Genomic DNA, 23,311 nt, shown 5'->3' with positions numbered 1-23,311 from the left:
GGACCCTGGGTATAGGGAGTGAGGCCAGTGTGCTACCTGGTAACTTTCACCTCCCACTTTAGCGGTGACTTGAACACGCTCCCTGCTGCGCACCACGTATGTGGACCCTCATTAGTGACCACATTAGCGATCCAGTGAGGTGGGCCTGATACCCCCTCCCCCATTTGCTCCTCTCCTAACCCTCCTCTTTGTCTTTTGATCTCCATCCCCACCCCAAGCCTGAGGTACTATCCCTGGAACCTGTTTGCCCTGGGGGGCACCCGCCACGCCAATCCACCCGCTTCTGCGCATTTTCCCTCCCAGGAGGGACCCCTCTAGTCTCAGGTTGGTCTGTTTCCCGCCTACCGCCCTCTTACAGCCCGGAATGATCAGGCTCAGAGTGCCAAACTCCCTCAAAGTCACAGTGGAAGTTCATAAAAAGGGAAACCTCCAGCGGAGCCCCCAAAAGCGCCGATTTTCCAGTGTCCTGCTCAAGGCCATCTAGGGGAAGACACCGCCCCCGTCCCCCTTTCTACCCCGCTCCTCCCCGCTGCGGAGCTGGGGACCCCTCGGCGCCTGCGCTCCAGACCTGGGCGAAGGGGGCGTGGTAGGGAGAGGACTTCGCCACCACCCCTCCCGGCCCCGCCTGCTGCTGGGAGCCTGTCCCCTCACCTCCGCGCTCACTAATTGGTCTCTTTTGACAGCCCGCGGGAGCGCTCCAGCTGCGCGGATCCGAGCGGTGTCATCCGATTAGCGCCCTCGCGCCACCCAGCGCCCCCACCCCGCGCCCCTCCCGCCGCCGCCGCCCCCACTCTCGGCTCTGCACTCCGCGCGGCCCGGGGCATGCTCCGCGCTCCTGCGCCCGGCCCGGCTGTGGCGAACGATTCTGTCCGCCCGCGGAGACATGAGGCGCAGCCCGGGGGCCGCCCTGGCCCTGGGGCTGCTGCGCCTCTGCCTGGGTGAGTGGTCGCGGGCCCCCGAGCGCGGGGCTAAGCGCGGGTGCGGGCACTGCCCGAGTGGGCGCCGAGGGAGAGCGCTGGCCGCTCATTTCCACGGTTGGACTCGGGCGGGGAGACGGGACGCGGCGGGGTGGGGCGATCCTTCCACCTGCCGGCCGTGGCGGCTACCCTGGAGACACCCCGGTTTGGAGCCAGGATCATCTGCTGCCCTTGTCTTCTTCAGAAGGGAGGTTTGGTGATTGCTTTGAAGGCTGCTGGGGCAGAGGAGGGTGCCCCAGCTCCCAGTGTGACCTTGGCCAGGGCACCGTCCCTCTCTGGGCGCGGGGTTCCAGGTCTGTCCATTGGTGGGTTGAGATTGGCCACTGCCTGGGTTCTAAGTGCCCCAGATGGTGCGTGTCCCTGACAAGCCTGAGCCGAGTCTGAGCCTGCAGGAGGTGGTGGTGGAAGAACCCCTTCGCAGCTCCCAGCCCAGTCTGACGGTGTGCAGGGGGTTGGGGAGGGGACACCCAGCCTGGCCAGACTGGGACCACACAGATGTGAAGCTGTCCCTCCCTGTGTCTGTTCTCCTGCCTGTTCTCCCCCTAGCCCAGGCCAATTTTGCCCCCCACTTCTTCGACAACGGGGTGGGCAGCACCAACGGAAACATGGCCCTGTTCAGCCTTCCGGAGGACACCCCTGTAGGTGAGTACCCCTGGCACCTGCTCTCTATTGGTTTCTCGGAGGATGGCCCTCATTCCCCTGGACACAAGGACTGAACCCGTGACTCCTCTGAACCTATGGAGACACCCAGTGCCAGGCTGTGGGCCCTCTGGGGCGCCCTGTTTGTGCTCTGAGTTCCCCAGGGAAGTTGCAGGAAAGGAGGTCACGGCTGTCATGGAGACCTAAGCCAGCCCAGTCCTGGAGACCCAGCTGCGGCTGCAGGGCCCAGAGACAGGGCCACCCTAGACAGCAGGCAGCAGTTGGCAGCTTGATGAGAAACCTGAAGCTTGGCCACAACATCGCCCCTTTCTCACTGTTGTGACCTTGAGCAAATACATTTACCTCCTGGAGCTTCCGAGCTTGGGATCTTTAGGCTTTAAACAGACCTACGAAAGTCCAACTTGCTGGGGTCTGCATGAGAAAGGGGGAAGGGGGAAAGAAGAGGTTCTCCCTTCTTCCCTCTCCCTCTGTCTGGGTTGGGAACACTGAGCAGGATAGCAGTGTAAAAAATGCATCTACTTAGAAATCCCCAAAGAACTCATTCAGACATGGAGGCATAACGCTGCACCCTGGGTCACTCCTCCTGTCTTAATGGCTCCTCCCTTTTCTCCCACCCCCCCCCCCATACCAGGGAACCCCAGTCTTGGTGCCTGGGACTGGAAGAAGCCCTGGGGTTAGGCACAGCAGCCCTGAAGCTCCTCTGTCATCTGTATTATGGCTTACAGTCCATACAGTGACTGACACTAACATCTCCCTGACAGTTGTAAAGAAAAGGGTGGGGGGTAGGAAGCAGCCCATGGGTTGAGCCAGTGAGCCAGTAGCCAGTGCTCACTTCGGCTTAGGACCTTTAGCACTGGATTGATTACCTGCCTTAGAAACAGATGAATCCTTGGTCTGAATAGATGCCACTTTTAGGAAATTTGGGTCCCAGATTCTAGTCTCCCCTTCTGTGTCTCCTTCCAGGTTCTCATGTTTATACTCTAAATGGGACAGATCCCGAGGGAGACCCTGTCTCCTACCACATCAGCTTTGATCCCAGTGCTAGAAGTGTCTTTTCTGTTGATCCCAATTTTGGAAACATCACCTTGGTTGAAGAGCTGGACAGAGAGGTATGGAGAGGTGTGAGAAGTGCTATCTCTCAGGTGTGCAGACAAACCTCTGTGGGCTGGATGTTTCCCTAGAGGTCATCCCTGGAGAGATCCTGTAAGCCTCAGAAAACTGACAGCAGCTCAGGACTGGAAAGAGTACTTTTTTTTTTTTTTTTTAATGTGTAACCTCTATGCCCAACACTGGACACGAACTCATAACCCCAGGATCAAGAGTTTTATGTTCTACTGACTGAGGCAGCCTGGAAAAGAGTGGTTTAGAGAGTGGGTCTGAGTTTGGTAAACCTCCACCCCTCTATCCCTCTGCACCTTTCTGAACCTACAGGTGCTGGGGCCTGGGCTACATTTCTTTTTTGAGTCCCACACCAGGATGTTGGGCCTCGTGGACCCCATAACTGAACCTACACTGTGGGCTTACTGCCAGCTCTGGTCCGACAGCCGACTTACCCTGCCGCAGGCCAGAGTCGAGAAAAGAAAGTTAGGTCTCAGAGGCTGCTGTAGGGACCACGAGGGGGAAGTATCACCATGCACCCCTCCCCAGCACCCTTGGGGGCCTGTTGACCTCAATACCCTTCCTCGCTGGGGTCCCACCATGGGCTAGGGAGTGCTTGAGACACTGCAGACCTGGACCATGGAACACAGAGAGGTGTGGGAGAGGTGGGGAGGTTGGGGAGGAAGAGAGGGGAAAGAAGAAAAAAGGGAAAAGTCCAGCTCGCTGGGATGTCCAGCATGTTGGGTTAGCATCTTTCCTCATTCTAGCAGGGGAATATTCTCTCTCGGTGCCTCAGTACTACTGTGGGTTTATGAGAACCCCTGATGTGCCAAGACCCGAAACAAGGTCTCAAACATGGCCAGAGGCAGATTTTGGTCACCCTGCCTTGCACCAGGGCTCCCTTGACATGCACCGGTCTGCTCTGGTGGGCTCAGTGGGGGCAGGGAGAGTCTTTCCCTGCCTCAGGGTCCCCAGGTACATCAGACTCTCAGACACTCACTGGAGCTTTATACTTTACAGAGGGAGGACGAGATTGAAGCCATCATCAGCATTTCCGATGGCGTGAATCTGGTAAGTGTGCCCCTGAGCCAACCTCCTGGCGGCACCTGCTCCCTAGGCTTGCCCACAGCTTCTCCTCCCTCCTAGGGGCTCTCTGGTAAATCCAAGCCGAGGCCCTCCAATGTGCCCACAGGACAGGACTGCACCAGGGGAGGCCAGTGGGGATGTGTTCCCATCTGCCTCCTCCAACCAGCTCCCGCCCAGCCAGGCAAGGTGAACGCCTGGGGCCCCAGACCTAGCTGCTCCTTTACCTCCTCCCCCACAGACACCACTCCCACCCGGCCCTCATCAGTGCTTGCCGGGGTGATTGCAGGGGTTCCCCAGCTTTCAGGCTACCTGACCCTAGTCCATCTCTGAAGTTCAGCCAGAACCATCACCGTGAAACTTTAGGCTTGGTCATAGCTTGGCTGCAGAAGCACTCACAGCAGGTCCCCACTGCCCTCAGAATGTGGTCCAAGCCCCAGTCTGGCCCTCAGAGCCTCCCCATCTAGCACTATCTGCCTCGCCCACCTTCCCTCTCAAGTTCACCCTCCTGAACATCTAGCCCCAAATCTGCTTATGTTCTCTCGCCTTTGCATATGCTGTTCCTTCTTCCAGGCATACCTTTCCACCTCTTTCCCTCTCACCTGCTGAGGAGCTTAAATCTCACTCCTCTGTGAAGCTTTTCTGCCGTCCCCACCACTGGCTGGACTAGATGCCTCTTCTCGGGGCCTCTGGAGACAGCCTCTTAGACCATGTGCCTACAAACCCAAGGGGTGCGTTTACCTAGGCCATCATGCCCCCAGACTCAGATAGCACAGGGGGCTGCCCACAGTGCCTGGCATGCCCCTGTTAGCACCCTGCATGAGATCACCACCTTTCTTTTATACGGGGATCTCGCCTGGTTGCTTCGTAGTATTTGTTGCATGGATGAAGAAAAGAAGGAAGGAAGGGGGGGGGAGGGAGGGAGGGAGAGAGGGAGAGAGGCAGGGGATGAAGAAGGAGAGACACCAGGCAGAGACATACACCTGGGCTATTAGAGGCCACTGTCCCTTTATTGCCCAGAAAGTCTCACTGCCCCAACTCCTGTTCCCTTTGCCCCCTCTCAGGTGAAAGAAAAAGTCACGATCCTGGTGACCGATGCCAATGATGAGGCCCCCAGTTTCATCCAGGAGCCCTATGTTGTCCAGGTTCCTGAGGTGAGCAAGAGGCCTCTAGGCAGAGCCGATGCACTCCATCCCCAGACTCCGCCCAGCCTTCCCCCTGGGCTGCCCTGTGACCTGCCCCCAGGGGACCAGCCCCAGAGGGATGAACACCTCCTCATGCTAACTGCCCTCCACCCTCCGGAGAACCCCCACTTCAGGTCCTCCCCTCACCTCTGCTGCCATCCCCTCACACATTCTTTTTTATCCACAGGAATGTCCATTTCCCATTTTCTGTTATAATATATGTTTATTGTGGAAATTTGAAATATATAGAAAAGTAGAAAAAAACAAATTTCTCCAGCCTGAGACAATATTGTCAAATTTTGATGTTCTTCTCTCTAGTCATTTTGGGATTACTGGATTTGTTTTGTTTGTTTTATTTACATAATTGTGACAATACTAAACATATGCTTTCTGTATGCTATTTTTCACTTAATTTCACAACATAATGCACAACAAGCATTTCCTCAGTAATTGTGAAGTTTAGGCAACTGTCGTCTTAATAGGTTCCACTTAGTGCATAGTCCATCATTGACTGGATGAGTCCTTTACATCTGGATGTTTAAGATGCTTTAGATTTTTGCTGTCATAAGAAACATCAAATTCTGAACATTAAACATCAACATAAAACTTCCATATAGCTAATTAGAACCATTTCCTTAAGAAATGGTCCAAGATGTGAAGTGCCGAGGTTGAAAGCGTGAGTTACCAGAGCGGCACGCGCTGGCTCTCTCCCCTTACGTGTGTCTCCCCATCCCTCCCCAACACTGGGGATTCTCGAATTTTTTAATGTTTGCTAATTCAGTAGGAGGAAGATACTTCATTTGGGCTCTAAATGGTATGTACGCGATCCCTGGGAATGTGGAATGTCCATTAACCATTTCCGCGCTTCATGTTCAAACGCTTTGTCTAACGGGAGTCTTATTTTGAGAGAATGTCTGTTCCCGCCTTTCTTTCCCCTTCCTTCCTCCTGGCACCCACTCACCTACGCTGACTTTGGCTGCCTCCCCAGCGGGGTGCCCTGGTTAATCCTCCCCTCTTCACCTCTACTCAGCCCTTCACTCCCTGACGCCATCTTTTTATGCCCCCCCCCCCCCCCCCGCCCCTGAGCATTCTCTCACTCACTGCCCTGGGACTGACCCCTCCCCCACCTCCATGGCTGTGACCCCTCAGGACTTACCTACTGGGAGCAGTATCATGAAGGTGCATGCGGTGGACAAGGACACAGGCTCTGGAGGGAGTGTCACCTACTTCTTACAGGTAAGGAGGGGCACACGGGTTATGACCAGAGGCCCCAGGCTAGAAGGGACACCTGGATGGCCACACCCACCTCCATCCCCAAGGCTCTGAGTCAGCACCTCCAGTCTTCCCAAAGATTGTCAGAGATGTCACATCAGCTTCTCAGGGCTGGGCTGGGCTGGTGGGGAGATGAGAGGAGTGTGGGTGGAGGCCATCTTCCTCTGACCGGCCCATCCTGGCTCCGTCTGCATTCCCTGCCACCCTCTCCCTGGATCTCCAAGACCCTCAGCTCTCTACCCCCAACCTCTTCCCCAGGAGAGGTCTGGGCACATTACACCCACACAGGGTGGGGAATAAAAAAAACAAAAACAAAAAACCTGCCTGGCCTAGAACTGAGGAGAGGAAAAAGGGCGAAAAGGGCATCTGTCAGGAGGAACAGAGTGATGACACCCCCGACCCACCCCTTTCCATTCCCCCAACCCTGTCAAAGGCAGAGACCCCTTCCTGCACCTCCTCCTCCTCCCTGACCTCCTCCCTGGGCTCCACAGGAACCAGCCACACCTCTCACAGCTGCTGGTCCTGGGGCCGCTCCTCAGCTCCCCGCTGGGTTAGTCCCTGGCTCTCACAACTGTCAAGGCAGTACAGCTTGGTGGCTGATGACAAGGCTCCTGGAGAAATCCCCCAGGCTCCACCTGTACCGGAAAGATGCCACCCCCCCCTGGGGAGGCCTTCACCCCCTCATCTAGCTCTCCCAGCTCTCGCTCCTCGTGAGCAGAACTCGAAAGGCACAAGCCCATCCTCACAGGTTCTTGTGGGGATTAAATACACGTGCAGCTCTGATAACAGCTTGTGACACACAGTAGCCCTTTTCCAGCTTGAGGATCACCTCCTGTCCCCACCCACCTCCACCATCCCCCAGGATGCCTGTGACTGGCCCCCAGGCCCTTCCTTGTTGAGGTTCATGATCCTGAAGCTTGTCTCCACCACTGTGGCTTCTGAGCCCTGACACTCTCTAGGTTAGAGCACTCTGCTGCCATGTCTACCTGTTGGAAAGCCCAGGCCGGAGCTGAGCTGGAAGCTGGGCAGCAAGAAGGCTAGGGCCCTACCGGGAACATGTTGAGGGACGGGAGGGGGACCTTCGGGGCCCACAAGGCCAGCGTTCCTGTGACAGAGGACAGTGAAGACCCCGTCAGAAGCAAAGCAGCCATTCCTGGGCCAGCCTGGGTCCCCCTCTGAGGATTAGCGTGCCCCTCATTCTTACAGAATGTACATGCCACTAAATTCGCCTTGGACCACCACAGCGGCGTGCTGCGCCTCCGGGCTGGGGCCACCCTGGACTACGAGAAGGCCCGGGCCCATTTTGTCACCGTGGTTGCCAAGGTAACAGAGAAGGAGGCACTGGAAACCTCTGGTCTTCCTTCAGCTTTATCATGGGAAGCGGGCCCGGGGACTGGAACAAAGAGTTCGGTTCTGCAAGGGAGTGGGAGTGCTTTGGAGGGCTGAAAGTATGATGGCAGCAGGGGTGGGGGGGTGCAGCTGCTCAGAACCTCTGTTGATGTGGACTCTGCCTGGACATGGAAATAGTCTCCAGGGAGGCTGGAGTGTGGGGGCTGGAGAGGGTATATTCTGTTCTGGAAGATGGTGTATGTCCCGTGACAGGCCAGGTTCCCCTCCTGAGGACCAGGTGGCCATGGCTTGGAGACCTGGGCCAACTCCCATCCCCCCACAGCCTGGTCTCTAGGCGCTTCCCTCTCTCTGCTTGGGCTTGCTCACCTCACCCTCTCTCGGTGATCAGTGACTCTCTCTGCACCTGGGGTTTCTCATCTGCCCACCCCTGAGGCTAAGCAGTTCCTCAGATTTCTAAAGGGCAGGGAGCGGGAGCCGGAAGTCAGCGGGTGCTCCGCCAAGGTGGCACTCTGTCCCCTGAGGGGGGGACAGCCCAGCTGTCCCTCTGGGCTCAACATTGTCTCTTCCAGGAACAGGAAGGCTCTTGCTGGTCACGTATGGCTGCAGGCCATCCCTCTGCAGCCCGTAGCACCTGCCCAAAGCTCCTCAAGGGCTGGGCTTCCTGGGCACACATCTACATCATACGGCCCCCGTCGCGCTCTTAGTAGGTTCTCAGGAGTTGGAGGCTCAGCTCCCAGCAGGAAGGGGAGTTTGGCACTGACCGCTCCTCTTCTATTTGTCCAACATAATTTCCCAGGAGAAGGAATTCACTCTTTCCCAAAGGAGCACTTGAGTGCCTAGGGCCTACCAGGCACTGACTAAAGACCTCCACGCATCAGCTCATTTCAGTAAGCTCTTCGAGGAGGAACTGATCTCCAGGTGACACAGGAGCAGACAAAAATCAGAGAAGGAAGCTGGTCTTGAGGCCAGGAAGTGGCAGAAGCCAGATGCCGCCGGGGGCCATCCAGGGCCCAACCTCTCTTCACTCTCTGGTTCTCTCCCAGGATGGCGGAGGGAGGTTGCGAGGGGCCAACGTGATATTCTCCACCACCACTACAGTCACAGTCAATGTGGAGGACGTGCAGGACATGCCCCCCGTCTTCGTGGGCACACCTTACTACGGCTATGTGTATGAGGACACCCTTCCGGTGGGTGGCTGGCCCCTCAGCCCAGTGTCCCCTCCAGGCAGCACTGCCCTGGGATCCCCTGTGGCTTGGCTCACATGGCTGGCTCTGGACGGGCCCAGGCTCAGCCCCTGTGCATGTCCTTTTGCCAGTGGGAGTGGAAGGGAGAGGAAGCAGATGCTGGTGTGTGGAGCGCCTGCTGGGTGCCAAGACTGTGACAGGCACTTCTTCCCTCATTCAACTTACTCTAATCCAGCTGCTGATGTTCTACCCCTCAAAAGGGCTGAGAAGAGGGGCTGGCAGGTGGCCCCTTGCCTTGGTTTGGGTGGGGCCTTTTCTACACCAATAGGCGGGCAAGGGGGGTGAGATTCCTTTATGCCTCCTTAGCTCCAAGCCCCTTAGCCTGGGGTGGCTCAGACCAGCGATTGTCCTGAAGGCCCACTTTCAAGGCCAGCCTCATCTTCCTCCCCTTCAGTGCAGTCTTTGCCCCTGATGTTTTGGTGACTATGCTTGTTTTCAGGCCTCTCAGGGAAGGTCCTGCCCCCAACTCTGGCATCTAGGGGCCAGCCTCCCCTCTACCCCTGAGTCCTCAGCCTCCAAGCACCCAGCCAATCTCCCTGCTGTGCCTTTAGCCTCTGCCTAAAATGCGCCCCCAGGCCTGAGGCTCCTTGCCCTTCTCAAGTCACCCCAGGCACTGTTTTCCTTGCCATCTTCAGCTGAGACGGAAGCTCTCTTCTTCGCTCCCACACTCTCCCCATCCCGCCTTGGGATACATCCATGGATTGACATGTCCCCACCTCAGACAGACTAAGAGCTCCCTGGAGGCAGAGACCAGGTGGGAACAAACTTCCCAAAGACTCTGTAGAACTGAATCGCATTGTCACTTTCGCTTCCCCTGGTCTGATGATTCTAGACTTGAGGAGATAACGAAAGCACTTTCTGAGGACCACTCACATGCTGGGCCCAAGTTAAGGTACCTCTTGTCCAGAAGCTGGCAGCTGAGTGGTAGAGATGAGCTCAGAGTGAGGGAGAAATGGCGGGTTCCTCTGGTGGGGGCCAAAGGCAGGGCCGGGGGAGGCCAGCTGTCCTGCCAGGAGCTAAGGGTGGAAAGCATTGCTGAGGGAGAGCAGGCAGCATGGGGACAGTCAAGAGGCAGCCATGAGTGTAGACAGGTGGAGGAGAAGGGCCTGAGCAGAGGGCTTAGAAGAGGGCAGCAGGCTGAGGTGGAGCAGGCTGGTTAGTTGTGCCATCCCTGCCCAAACCAAACCCCGGCATTAGACCCTTCTGTGGCCAGCCCCTTCTCACCTGCCTCTGACTCTCCCTCCGTCTACCTCCAAAGGCAAAAGGTGGATGAGGCAGCAAGGGTGAGACTTGAGGGCTGGATAGTGGAGGCCAGAGCTGAGTGTGTGTGGGGGAAGGGAGGGTTGTGAGGAAGAGGCCTACTTGGGGGGCCTGAGTGTCGCTGGGTGGCCATGTGCTAACCTATGTGGTGGGAAGAAGCAGGGCTCAGGCTGTCCCTCCAGCCCACTGCTCCCCCCGGAGCAGTGGGTGCTCCAATCTCCCTGTAGAACTGGTGTGGGGCCCCACAGAGGCCTGGCCTTTTTCTTGGGTGGCAGGAGCACCTCCCCTCTGACGGTGGCAATATTTGGGGGGAGGGGAGAGCCCCAGCCATACCGGTTGGCCTCAGGCAGCTGCTTCTGTTCCCCCAAAGGGCTCAGAGGTACTGATGGTGGTTGCCATGGATGGAGATCGAGGCAAACCCAACCAAATTGTCTACAGCCTCTTGAATGGTAAGTCTGGGCAACTTTGAGGACAGGCCCGTGGCTAGACTGCAGCTCCTACTTCCTGGGTGACCAGGGTGACCTGCCCAGATCTCTCTGGGTCCCAGTTTCCTCATTTGTAAAGACAGAAGTACAAGATGTATTGGGTGGGGGGTCTGGGTCCCTCCAGGAGGTGACAAGTCTCTTGGGCATGTGCTCCTGTTTGTCACTATGTCCAGCAACAGAGAGAAGCATTGGTGGGGGTGGGGGGGACCGAAAACAATGTGTGTGGCTCCAACTCATGTCCCTTCACCCTGGGCACACGCTGATTAACAAGAGGGAATGGCCACATTTCTTGCACTTTTAAAATTACTGGGGTTTTTTTCCCCCTCATGGGAAAGGGGCAGAGGGAGAGAGAGAATCCTAAGCAGGCTCTACTCCCAGCACATAGCCTGACATGGGTCTTGATCCCATGACCCTGAGATCACGACCTGAGCCCAAACCAAGAGGCAGATGCTTAACTGACCGAGCCACCTAGTCACCCCTCTCATTTTTTTACATTTCTGGCCTAGAGCATATAGTTGAATTAAGAGAATTAAATGCAATGATGATAGGACATTTCCTACCGTAAGCCCTATATATGGACAAGAAAACTGAGGCTCAGAGAAGCTAAAGAGGCATCCCACATTCCCATTTGATTTGAACCTAAGTCTTCTGTCTCCAAGACTCTTCTTTGCATAACTGAGCAGCAACTGAGCAGGTCATGGTGGCCCCGGGTGGGTGGGTTCTGTGGCCCTCAGTAGCCAGTCCCCACAGGCCCAGACCCCTCAGTGGGATGGTCACGCTTGGTGCCTGATCACAGATGTGCACATGTCTCTGTGCTCTCATTCAGACCCTTCCCCTCCCTGACCCTATCCCTGGGATATGCCTGGTGCACACTCTCCCTCCAACAGCTCACGTATGCGTGAATGTGCCCCCATCACTTGCAGGCTCCTTTCCTCAGGCACGCAGACACCCCCACCAGACCCCACCCTCACCCCATTGCTCCCCGTCCCTGACCTTCATCTCTGCAGCCTTCCCTCAATTACCCAGCACCTACCATCTCTTCTCTCCTCTCCCTCCTCCGTTCTTCTCTTGCAGCCTCTGGCCTCTTTCTTCCCTTTTTTCCTTTCTCTCCTCTCTCTCTCCCTCTTTGTCTCCTTATCTTGGTGTCTGTTTCTCCTTTTCTGTTGCCGTCACACACACGCATGTGCGTGCGCACACACACACGCACACACACACATGCATACACACGGCAGTAAGAGAAGCCAGTTCTATGAAACCTGAAAGCCAGACTCAGAAGTGAGTTTAAGTCCCAGCTCTACACGTGCTGTGAAATCTTAGAAAAATGCCTTAGCCTTTCTGAAACTCAGTTTCCTTATTGGCAAGATCCAGCTGATAGAAATACATTGTATACAGACCTCAATATGGGAATGAACACCTGAGGAGCACGGGGCACCCTGCCTGGCCTGGCTCCACTGCGCTTCCTTGGCCATGTGTGGAACTGCAGGGCACATCTTTCCCCCTTGACAGGGAGTGATGGAGCCTTTGAAATTAATGAGACGTCTGGAGTCATCTCAGTCATGCAGAGCCCTGCCCAGCTCAAGAGAGAGGTGTATGAGCTGCACGTACAGGTACCCTCCCTCTAGCTTGACCCTTCCTCCTACCCTCCGGCCCTGGGAGATTCCAAAGTTGATGAGACCCAGCCACCTCCAGCACCCCACCTTCTACCCAGGGAAAGAGCTAGCTGCTGCTCCAAAGAACACCTACATCACATAGCCTGGGTGAATGTTGCAGCAGACACACAAAGCCCCTGGCAAGAGGAGAAGTGAATTCACAAGGAGGTAGGACTGAAGCAGCAAGGTCTTGAACAGGGGAGGACCCAGCAGGTGGAGATCAGTGAGGGGCACCACTGTTGGGGGTGAGGGTGAGCTGGAGGCACCGTGGGCTAGGAGAGCCAAGTGAGGCAAGGCTGGAGGTGAGAGCACATGACGGACTAGGGAGGCAGCAAGGAGTCATGAGCTAGAGCCATGACTAGAACTAGAGTTCACGGGCAGCATGTAGACAGAGAAACAGTTGGATCTAGGCTGGGGCCAGAGGAGTGAAAGCCCTGAATATGAGATACAGTTTTTATCCTGGAACAGGGCCAGCTTTGTGGGCATGTGGTCTATGTAATTACACAGGGATCACGGTCAGAAGGTTCCCATGCTGGGCGTAATGCTCTGCTCTTGCTGTCTTGAAATCCTTAATAATTTTTTAACAAGATTTTAAAACAATTTTTAAGAAAATTTTTGTTAGAGGATATTTTCATTTTTCACTGGGTCTGCAAATTATGTAGCTGGTTCTCCCCAAGAGGAGTAAAAAGACATTGAAGGGTTTTGAACATGATTAGAGTCTTGTTAAAAAACTCATCTGTCTGCTTTAGACCAGGGGTGGAGGGGCAGGGGGATGGCGGGTTTCAGATTCAGAGTTTGGCAAACAAAGATTTCCAGGACCTAGTCCTGGCAGCAGGAAGTTTGTGTGTCTGGAAGAAATCCAGGACTCTGCATGTTCTAATCTCTCGAGTGACTTTGGCACCAGTTCCAGCCTAAAATTTGAGAACACTGGTCCCACCTTGAGTTTGGAGGAAACTGGATGAGAGGCAGGGAGGCAAAGCCATTAGTTAAGAAGGCCCTTGGGGATGGAGGGAGGTGGAATAGCAGAAATAGACAAATTGCAAAATATGAAGGAGGCTGACTCCACAGAATGTGGCTGTGAGGGGTAAGGGAAGGGACAGGGATGGGGCATCTGGAGTGGTGCCATGCCATCAGGAGCACAGAAGAGGAGTCCAGCTAGGGAGGACAGGCATGGAAAGCTTCTCTGTCTCAGGAACATTCAGGTTGAACACACAACTTGGATATACAAGTTTGGAACCTGGGGAGACAGTGTCAGCATACAGGCAGCTGTGGAAGGACGGTTTTGGGGAATGGGATTGCCCAGAGAGTGGCCGTGGGGACAGAGGAGTGCTGGCTGAGAATGCAGCTGTGGGGGCACTGGAGGCTGAGTGAGGATTGTGGGGGGTGGGGGGGCAGGTGAGGGAAATCCAGGAACAATCGGAGAGGTAGAGAGGAGCCTGCCAAGAGCAGAGTCACATTAGCAGAGGACACTCAGGAAGGCAAAGGAGGTGACAGTGCTGCATGCAGCATGGAAATTGGTGTGAAGGATCTCTGTTGGGGATGGGCTGAGAGAGGAGGAGGCATTAGGAAATGGAGGTGTAGGCTTCTGAGAAGGGATCCAGGATAGCAGCTAGGGTGTGACAGAGTGGTTCCCAGGAGCAGAGTTTCAGGATAGGTAGGACAGAGCATGCTTAAAGAACAAGGGCAGGGAGGTCCTTGATAGTATCTGTCACAAGGAGTGGTTCACATGGAGCCTGTGGATTCTCAGCCCTGGCTTTGCCGCCCATGTTAGTTATCTGTTGCTGTGTCACCACACCTCCCCTCCCTACAGCCTCCCTGTGGCCAAATGGACACCAGGACAGAATGCGGCAGGGCTGGGATTTGATCCCATATGTCTCAGGATGCAAAGAGGGGCCAGTGTGGGGGGATGGAGAGAGCGCTGGTCAAGGAATCAGACACACCTGAGTTCTTCCTGTTCCAGCTCTGCCACTCACTAGCTGTGTGACCCCAGGTGACTACTTCACCCCTCTGTACCTCATCTGAGAAATGGGATCAGTACTAGCACCATCTTGTTGCCTGTGGCTGTTGAAACGTTTCCACAAACTTAGAATCTTAAAACAGCTCACATTTGTATCTCGCAGTTTCTGTGGGCCAGGATTCCAGGTTAGCCGGGTCCACAGATGTGAGATCTTTCATGTAGCTGCCATCAGATTGTCAGCCAGGACTGGGTTCTCTTGACTGTGGAAGGATCAGCTTCCAGGCTCACATGATTATGGGCAGTGTCCTGTAGGCTAGAGATCACCATTAGCTCCTTGAGACATGCACCTCTCCAACATAGCTACTCGTCTCTCCAGAGTCAGCAAGAGAGACAGTCTGCTAGAAAACAGAAGTTACAATCTTCATGGTCTAATCACTAAGTATATGCCATCACCATTGCCATGTGCTATCCGAAGTCAGTTGCTAGGGCAGGCCACACTTAAAGAGAGGAGATTATACAAGAGGATGAACACGTGGAGGCAGGGATCCATGGGGCCATCTTGGAGTCTCCTGCCACACAGCAATAGCCACCTGTCCCCACCCCAGGTGACTGAGGTCAGCTCTGCCGGGATCCCAGCTGCCCAGGCCATGGTCCCAGTCACCATCAGGATCGTGGACCTCAACAACCATCCGCCTACATTCTATGGTGAGAGTGGACCCCAGAACAGATTTGAGCTGTCCATGTACGAGCACCCACCTCAGGGAGAGATCCTGCGGGGACTCAAGATCACCGTCAACGACTCAGACCAGGTGTGTGGTCCTGCCTTCCACCCTGTCTTCCAAGGGACTTGAGCTGAGCGCTCACCAGCCTTCACTGCTTGTGTCCCAAGGGCCTGGCAAGTCGCAAAATGAATGAAACAAGAAGGTGTAACCAAGAGAGAGATAGGGGAGAGTAGCTAACCACAGACTCTCTGCTTAGCCTAAGGACATTCACAATCAGTTAAAAAGTAAAGCCAGCCAAACAGAGGTCCCTCTGTATTAGATCCTCTGGGGACTTTTTGTGACCACTTCCCATCACCTCCTCTGCCCGGCAGAGGGCTGGGCTGTGAGCATTTGTTACCTGACTTAGTCTCCATAGCCTGCTAAGTCTTTTTGATTCTCCATGGTCTGGCTGACAGAAAGAAGTAATAATACTCACCTGCCAGGGCTAAGGGCATACGGAAGGCTCCTCACTTAGCATGACCCTCTAATGAGTTTCTATTCTCACTAATCTTCCCCGTTGCCTCCCTCCAAACTCTGTGGTCCAGGGAGCCAATGCCAAATTCAACCTGCGGCTGGTGGGACCTGGGGGCATCTTCCGAGTGGTCCCACTGACAGTCCTGAATGAAGCCCAAGTCACCATCATTGTGGAGAACTCAGCCGCCATTGACTTTGAAAAGTTCAAAGTGCTAACCTTTAAGGTAGGTGATGCTTTGCACTGCCCTGAATGGGGGGGGGGGGGTCCTAGGAGCTCATAGCAGCTCCTGGATTCATTCCTGAGGGGGCCTTGTCACCTCCTGCCCCTTCTGGCCCTCCTTTTTTCCTCTTAGTTCCTCTGCCCCTCCTGCTGACTGGGGGAGCAGGAATGGGGGCGGGGAGGGAAGAAAGGGAGGGTAAAAAGAGCCTGCTCCCACTGCTCACACAGCCTCCCTAAGCCCCTGTTCCTAAATTATCATTGTCCCAAGAAAGCACTGGCATTCAAGGTGCCATATTAATAGACTGAGACAGAAAAACTATTTGATTATCAAGATAAACGTATTTCTCATAGGTGTTTGACATCTATCATTGATTCTGATAAAAACTTAAGTAGAAGTTAAAAAAATACTCCTTTGTCTCTGATTTTTAAAAATTATGAACATATGTAAATAATGAATATTAGATATAAACATAAATACTATTTATTAATAAGAAGGAAAAACATACTTCACTAATATTATTTAAACTGTTACAATTATTTATAATTATACCTACATATACCACTACAGCAAGTGCCATGCTTAGAAGTGAGAATCTAAAGCTTCTTATGAAGTCAGAAACAAATTGTGGGGGCCTGCTATCACCACTGTTATTTAGCACTATTCTTGGAGTAATGTTATTCCTGAGTAAAGAAAGGAAATAAGAAGTATGAATGCTAGAAAGGAAGGGACAAAATTATCATTGTTTGTAGGTGGTGTTTTTGTTTGCTTAGACAAATCTAAGAAATTCTGGAAAAACAAACACAGCAAAGTTGCTAACATGATTGATTACAAACTTAATACACAAAATTTGAGTATTCCTACATAAGAAAAATAGCAAAGAGAATAATGGAATAAAAGATCCTCTTTTATAATAACAACTAAAAGATAAAATTCCTAGTTATTAGGATAATAAAAAATATACAGCATCTAAATAACAAAAAAAACACAAGAATTTAACAAAGGGATATAAAGAAAGCAAGAAGTGTAAAGGTGTACTTTGTTTTAAAAAATGCAAAGTCTCATCAAGTGAATAAAGAATCCAATATCATTCCAATTAAGTCTTATGTGGAATTTCCTTCGGGGACAGGGAGGGGGATTGACATTACTCTGATTTTTATCTGGAGAAATAAACTTGTAAGAATAGTCAGGAAAACAGAAAGAAAGAACATGAGGCAAGAACTTCCCTAACAAATATTAAATTATATTATATAACAAAATAATTTTTGAAATTGAAACTGAAAAGGAGTAAGCAAATCAATGGGACAAAAGAAATTGGCCCAAATACGAAGGCCTTTCAAGACAGTGGGCCTTAGAAGTGCCCCCTGCAGGCACCTGGGTGGCTCAGTGGGTTAAAGCCTCTGCCTTCAGCTAAGGTCCCGATCCCAGGGTTCTGGGATCCAGCCCCACATCAGGCTCTCTGCTCCGCGGGGAGCCTGCTTCCTCCTCTTTCTCTGCCTGCCTCTCTGCCTACTTGTGATCTCTGTCAAATAAATAAATAAAATATTTTTTAAAAAAAGAAGAAGAAGAAGAAGAAGTGCCCCCTGCAGGTGGCGGCAGTCATCACAGGCTGGCGGTGGAGATTGAAGTGGTACTAGGCAGGTGTGCGCCCGACCCTGCTGGGACAGGAAGTGGGAAGGCTTTCTGCCCTGTGACCACTGCCCAGACAAGTCCTTATTTTCTTTCCTTCCTCAGCTACTGGCCATTGAAGTGAACACTCCAGAGAAGTTCAGCTCTACAGCAGATGTTGTGATCCAGCTCCTGGACACCAATGACAATGTCCCCAAGTTCACCTCCCACTACTACATTGCCAGAATCCCTGAGAATTCTCCAGGAGGCTCCAACGTGGTGGCTGTCACAGTGGGTTGAGGACTAGCCCAGGGACTGGAGCTGTGGTTAGGAGCCCCTACTGAAGGAGGCTTGATGAAATCAGAGAGACCTGGGCTCCAGTTTGAACCACAAAGTCCAAACGCATTAACTGTGTCCTTGGACAAACTACCTGACCTCTCTGAAGCTCAGTTTCTGCTTCTGTACAATGGGGATAACAATACCTCTCAGGACTCTAAGGAAGACATAGGCAAAAACCCCGAAGTCAGGGCACAGGATCCATCTTCTTTTCCTTTCTCTTTTACAAAGGAGGGATATATGCCTTCTAGATCTAAACCTTTTGTTTGATCTAGGAGGTTGAGACCTCCTGGGTAGAAAGCTAGGGCTCTGGAGTAGGCCTTCAGATCAATTTCTGCCCAGTTGGGTAAACCCCAAATCCCCTTTTGTTGCCAAGGAAAGCAGCCCTCAGATACATGAGCTGCCAACATTCCCCAACAAAGGACAGGGACCACTAAGAGCTTTCTCTCTTCCAGGCTGTAGATCCAGACACAGGTCCATGGGGTGAAGTCAAATACTCCATCTATGGGTCCGGAGCAGACCCGTAAGTAGATCCAGAGTTCTGGAAAGAGCCTTGGGCAAGGGATTTGGGAGGCAGAGGGCAGAGGGGATCTGGGCGAATGCAGGAGGGACCTAGACCGGGTTGGAGAAATGAATACAAGCCCAGTGGGGGAAAGGAAAGCAGTAGAGACCCTGAAGCAGAGGTTCAGAGATCTAAGAGAAGAAGGGTCACTATCATGGCCTGGAGCTAGGGAGGGGTAGGCTCTGGGTGGAAAGGGAAGGGCTGTGAGTCTGAGCCTGGGTAAGTTCAGGGTTAAGAGGTGGGTGAGTAAATGGGTGTGCCTGCGTCCATCAGACTGCAGGGTTGGGGAAAGGATCAGGTGAGCTACTTTGGAGAAGCTGCATAATGCATTAGAGGTAGGTCACTCCTGCCGGTGTGCGTGTGTGTGTGTGTGTGTGTGTGTGCATGCACGCTTGTGCCTGTATGCATGCACCTGTGCTTGTGCACACCCAAGCCTGCTCTCCCTATGCCTGGCAGCTTCCTGATCCACCCATCCACTGGGATCATCTACACCCAGCCCTGGGCCATCCTGGATGCTGAGGCCACAGCCAGGTACAACTTCTACGTGAAGGCAGAGGACATGGAGGGCAAATACAGCCTGGCCGAGGTCTTTGTCACTCTCTTGGATGTCAATGACCACTACCCGCAGTTTGGAAAGAGTATCCAGGAGAAGACAATGGTGCTGGGGACCCCGGTGAAAATTGAGGTGAGCTTTGAAGGCAACAAAGCTTCCCTAAAAGCCTTGTTCTAGCTGCTCCAAGAGGCACCATAACAGAAGAATTTATTTTAAAATAAAGCTAGTGGCTTCCCAATATGAGCAGAGGATTTTACGGTTCATTATACATCCCATCCCCAACTCAACCCAGAAATAACCTCTAAGAGAGAAACTATTATTGCCACTTTACAAAAGAAGCAATTGAGGCTTGGGGAGCTTAAGTGTTTGGGTTGCTTTTGTTCACACAGTTGGTCTGCCTGTTTTCAGAGCAGCGCTGAGCGAACTGTCTTGCTAACGTGGAAGAAGCATGAACTCTGAAACCCAAGGGACTTGACCTTGAATCCCATCTCCCCTCCTTCTCTATATCCATCCTTAGACAAGTCACTTATCATCCAAAGAAGAATTTTTTTTTTTTTTTTTTTTTAACAATACCTACCGCCCAGACTTGTTCTGAGGATGGAATGGTGTAATACACATAGGGGGCCTGGCACAGACCCTGGATCATTCAATACTTCTCCCAACTCCAGTCTACTCCAGGTAGGGCTAGGATCATTTCCCTTCAACCCAGCAAGCCACATATGATTTATTGGTTTAGCCAGGCCACACAGGTGTTGTCCTCGAAGCCAAGCTCTGTCCAACCCTCCCCCCCACACCCAGGCCACAGACCAGGACGCAGAAGAGCCCAACAATCTAGTGGACTATTCCATCACACACGTCGAGCCAGCCAATGTGTTCGACATTGATGTGCACACGGGGGAGATCCGGCTCAAGAACTCCATCCGCTCCCTCGATGCCCTGCACAACATTACACCTGGCGGAGACTTCACATGGTCCCTAGAGGTGCAGGCCAAGGACCGTGGCTCCCCATCCTTTAGCACCACAGCCTTGCTCAAGATTGACATCACAGACACCGAGGTGGGTACCAAGTCTGCGTCGGGGAGAGGGTCAGAGGGCCAGCTCGGGCCTTGCTGCAGTGTCATCAGAGGAACAAAGACCATCTCCAGCCTTCCTCCAAGAGACACTCAATGCTAGCAAAGGCTGCTTCTGCCATCAGACACATAGGCTTTGGAATCAAATAGAAATCCTGTTGCAACAGCGTTTAACAGTGTGATCTGGGGGCTTTGCCCAGCCTCTTCTTCCTTTCCTGTAAACTGGGAATAGTGATGGCTCTTTCGCATGGGTGTTAAAAGGCAGAAGTAAAATCATGGTACATAGTTCTCAGCTCAGTATCTGGCAGAAAATAATCACTTAATAGGGGTTCTGATTCACTTGGACAGAAGAGGCCCTCCATAACCAAAGGTAAGCAATCCCCTAATCTCTCAAGAAGAGAGTCCAGCTAATGTGGGAGTTCTTAATCTGAAAAATGTTGTTTGCATTATGCTCTCTTGCTGTGCATTTTTCTGGAGAGCTGTATGCATCACATTTTCTCTGTGTGCATTTTTTCTGGACCACAGCCCATGGTGCTCATCAGATTCTCCAGGGATGCCTGACCCCAGAAAGATGTTTTTTTTTTAAACCATTAGGCTTCAGGGAGCTCATGAGCCCTGCTCTGTCCTCCAGGGACCGGGCAGGAGTCACAGAAGGCAATGGAATGGCTCTCTCTTCCAGATGCTGTCCCGAAGCCCCATGGCTGCCTTCCTGATGCAGACCAAAGACAACCCCATGAAGGCTGTGGGTGTCCTGGCTGGCATCATGGCCATCATCGTGGCCATAACCGTCCTCATCTCCACTGCCACCTTCTGGCGCAATAAGAAGTCCAATAAGGTCCTTCCCGTGCGGCGCGTGGTCCGTAAGCGGCCCAGCCCTGCGCCCCGGGCTGTGCGCATCGAATGGCTCAAGTTCAAAAGGACCAAGGCTGCTGCCAAGTTTGTGCTCAAAGAGGATCCTTCCAATGAGAACTGCAACAACAACAGCCTAGGAAGCACACTGCCCCCCAAAGCCCCAGCTCCCCCTCCACCACCCACAATGGCGCCCAAGATGGGCGTGGCCCCCTGGACTGTGCCTACAGTCTCTGGCTCACTCACCCCTCAGCAACCCCAACGGTCACCAAAACCCAAGGTGGGAAGCCCTGTCCAATCAGCTCTGGTCTCCGAGCTCAGGCAGAAGTTTGAGAAGAAGAATGTAGGTAATAAGGCTTACTTCTAGCATGTGTCCTGTGGACCTCCTTTCCCCAGCCCAGTTGTCCTACACTTGGACCACGCTCTCTGCCATCCGCTCCTTAGGGTCACCTCTGTTTTGTACCATGATGTAAGCCCCATATCCATGGCTCTGGATATGCCTTGGATGAGGGATTTCTCTGTTTATGGGATGCAACTGGCAAATACTTCCTCATCACCCAGATGGTTGGCACAGCTCTGATGCTCCCCATTCCACAGAGGCTGGGAATCCACAAAGAGCCAGCTCTGGGTGTTTTCTGCTCACCAACCTCAGGCCTCACAGAGTCCCTCAAGTCCTCCTGGACCCTCAGCATCCTCAGTTGAGGACCAGGGCCCTGGCTGCATGTAGCAAGGCCAAGGGGGACCTGGATTCTAAAGCCTCCAACTAAGAGCAGGAGCAGGAAAACGAGTCAGCCCTGGCGAAGATTGTGGTCAGTGACCCCTGCAGGTTGTAGGAGAGTGAGTGCATCAGGGCAGGGCCATGATGCACTGAAAACTCACACCGACTGTGGGGCTGATCCCCAGAGCTATTGGAAAGATGGGGGTTGGTGTCTGGGCAGAGTCTGTGGCCCCCTGCTGTACTGACACGGGACCAGGGGACAGAGGTATGAGAGACCCCAGCCAGGGCTGTCCTGGGTGGGCCCAGAAATGTCCAAGCTGGAGCCCTGCAGTGGTCCTAGAGACCCCCAGAAAAGCTCGAGCCCCTCCTTAAGGCGCTGCCCTATCACGAGTCCTGAAAGAGACAGGGCAGGGCTGAATTTTAGAGAGATCTGTTTTTATCCTTCTCACATTGTATAACCTTGGGAATGCCGTTTAAATTCCCTGAACATTCACCTCCTCATCTGTAAAATGAAGTAAATCTGTCCTCACTGCCTCACTCACATGGCCAAGGTGAAGATTGAAGAAAATGTGATAACAAGGGCTTTAGCCAAGTGCAAAGCACCACAAATGCAGAGTATTTTTCTGCAGGCCAATTCTCTGGGGTAAACTCTTCCAGAAAGTATTAGGAGCCTTTCAAGCTGTTCTGCCAAGCACCCCTAGGAGGGCCTGTGCTGGGTTTGAGTGCAGCCCCTGATCCATGGTGGCCAGAGCTGGACGATGTCACTGGCCTTGACTGAGGCTCCCCCAGTTTCATTCTCCCCCACCACGTCCCCCATGCCGCCCTAGCCAGCCACCGTCAGGAAGGACCAAAGCCAGGTAGCACATGCAGCCCAAGCCTCCGTTTTGCCAAGAAGACAAATGGGTTTCCAAGGGAGGAGTGATTGCTAGAGACCACACAGCAGGTTGGTAGCAGAGACCTGGTTGGAGGGTCCTGGATTCTCGATGTTTTCCCCTGACTGAGCACACCTCGTCAGCTTGTGACAACCTGCCACAGGAGAGAAGACACGCAGGCCTCTATGCTTAGCGCGAGGAAGTTCTTCCCAACTTCAAGGAACCCTGCTTTATGAGGAGTCTGGCCATGTGCAGGGAGAAGGAAGTAGAACAGTTCTTTGCATCTTGCTCCCCTCACTAATAACTGCTCTGGAGTATCGTCGGTGATTTTATTTAAACCGATTATATGCACATGCACTTTTCTTGATCTCTGAGTCTGTGTGTCAGGGTGTTACTCAGATACGCCGATGTGTAAGCTCCTGGCTGGGGTTTCTGCAGTCTCCACCCCGGAGTGTATTAAGAAGTGAAATCTAACAAGCTGGGATCCCGGACTGAACAAAGGAGGCATTGTGCAGCGTATATTTCAGGAGGGGACTGCGCTGGACCAAGTTTGTCCCGTACGGGAAATGCGACATCCTTCCAATTTGCATGCGATCAACCTCTTTTGTAAATGGTCAATAAAATCTGTTAAGCAAGGGCCAAGATGACCTCCTGCTCCCTCCTTGCGTGTGTGTTAGCTCACTCACAGGATCAGTCTCCCGGACAGCCAGGCTTGGCCTGCCTCCTGGCTCCTTCGGCAGGTGGATCCATCCCCCAGCCCCCAGATCTGACTCTGAGGGAGGCTGCAAACCTTTGTCCGAAGGGCCACGCATGTACTTCTAATGGTAATATTTGCAGGGCTTGTCTATCCGGCCGTGCCCCTCAAGGGCCTGGACTGGGCTTTTCTCCTGAGCAGGACAAGCCCCAACAGGGTTGCTTGGGAGGGAATGGACTCTGGAGCTAGACCTAATTAACCCCCAGCCCAGCCCATTGAAGGCAGGGATTGGGAGGCCTGACATGGACACAAAAGCCTGGGCAGCCGTGCAGTCTCTGGGACAGTGGTCATGAGAGCCTCTGGGATAGAGGCTCAGG

At 53.3% G+C, this 23,311-nt stretch overlaps 1 protein-coding gene across 1 annotated transcript; it reads left to right on the top strand.

The window, feature by feature from the left end:
• The first annotated feature begins 579 nt into the window (after nucleotides 1-579).
• CDHR1 (cadherin related family member 1) lies at nucleotides 580-22,887 on the top strand. The gene is made up of 17 exons (XM_059169734.1): nucleotides 580-938; nucleotides 1,524-1,619; nucleotides 2,601-2,746; nucleotides 3,756-3,806; nucleotides 4,883-4,972; nucleotides 6,152-6,238; nucleotides 7,481-7,597; nucleotides 8,668-8,811; nucleotides 10,499-10,577; nucleotides 12,120-12,220; nucleotides 14,825-15,028; nucleotides 15,526-15,678; nucleotides 17,407-17,571; nucleotides 18,072-18,139; nucleotides 18,635-18,863; nucleotides 19,530-19,787; nucleotides 20,481-22,887. Exons 1-17 carry the CDS (start codon nucleotides 884-886, stop codon nucleotides 21,015-21,017), a joined length of 2,580 nt encoding a protein of 859 aa, XP_059025717.1. The 5' UTR covers nucleotides 580-883; the 3' UTR covers nucleotides 21,018-22,887.
• The last annotated feature ends 424 nt before the right edge of the window (nucleotides 22,888-23,311 follow it).

This window comes from Mustela lutreola, chromosome 4 (genome assembly GCF_030435805.1).
Source record: "Mustela lutreola isolate mMusLut2 chromosome 4, mMusLut2.pri, whole genome shotgun sequence".
NCBI classification, from domain to species: domain Eukaryota; kingdom Metazoa; phylum Chordata; class Mammalia; order Carnivora; family Mustelidae; genus Mustela; species Mustela lutreola.
The sequence above is the reverse complement of the archived record's forward strand: the minus strand, read 5'-3'. Positions and strand labels throughout refer to the sequence as shown.

Excerpts from the sequence above, each read along its gene's own strand:
- CDHR1 (XM_059169734.1), top strand. The coding sequence starts at position 884 with ATGAGGCGCAGCCCGGGGGCCGCCCTGGCCCTGGGGCTGCTGCGCCTC. Across the intron at positions 2,747-3,755 it reads TTGAAGAGCTGGACAGAGAG|AGGGAGGACGAGATTGAAGC; the intron begins GTATGGAGAGGT and ends TATACTTTACAG. Across the intron at positions 8,812-10,498 it reads TGTATGAGGACACCCTTCCG|GGCTCAGAGGTACTGATGGT; the intron begins GTGGGTGGCTGG and ends GTTCCCCCAAAG.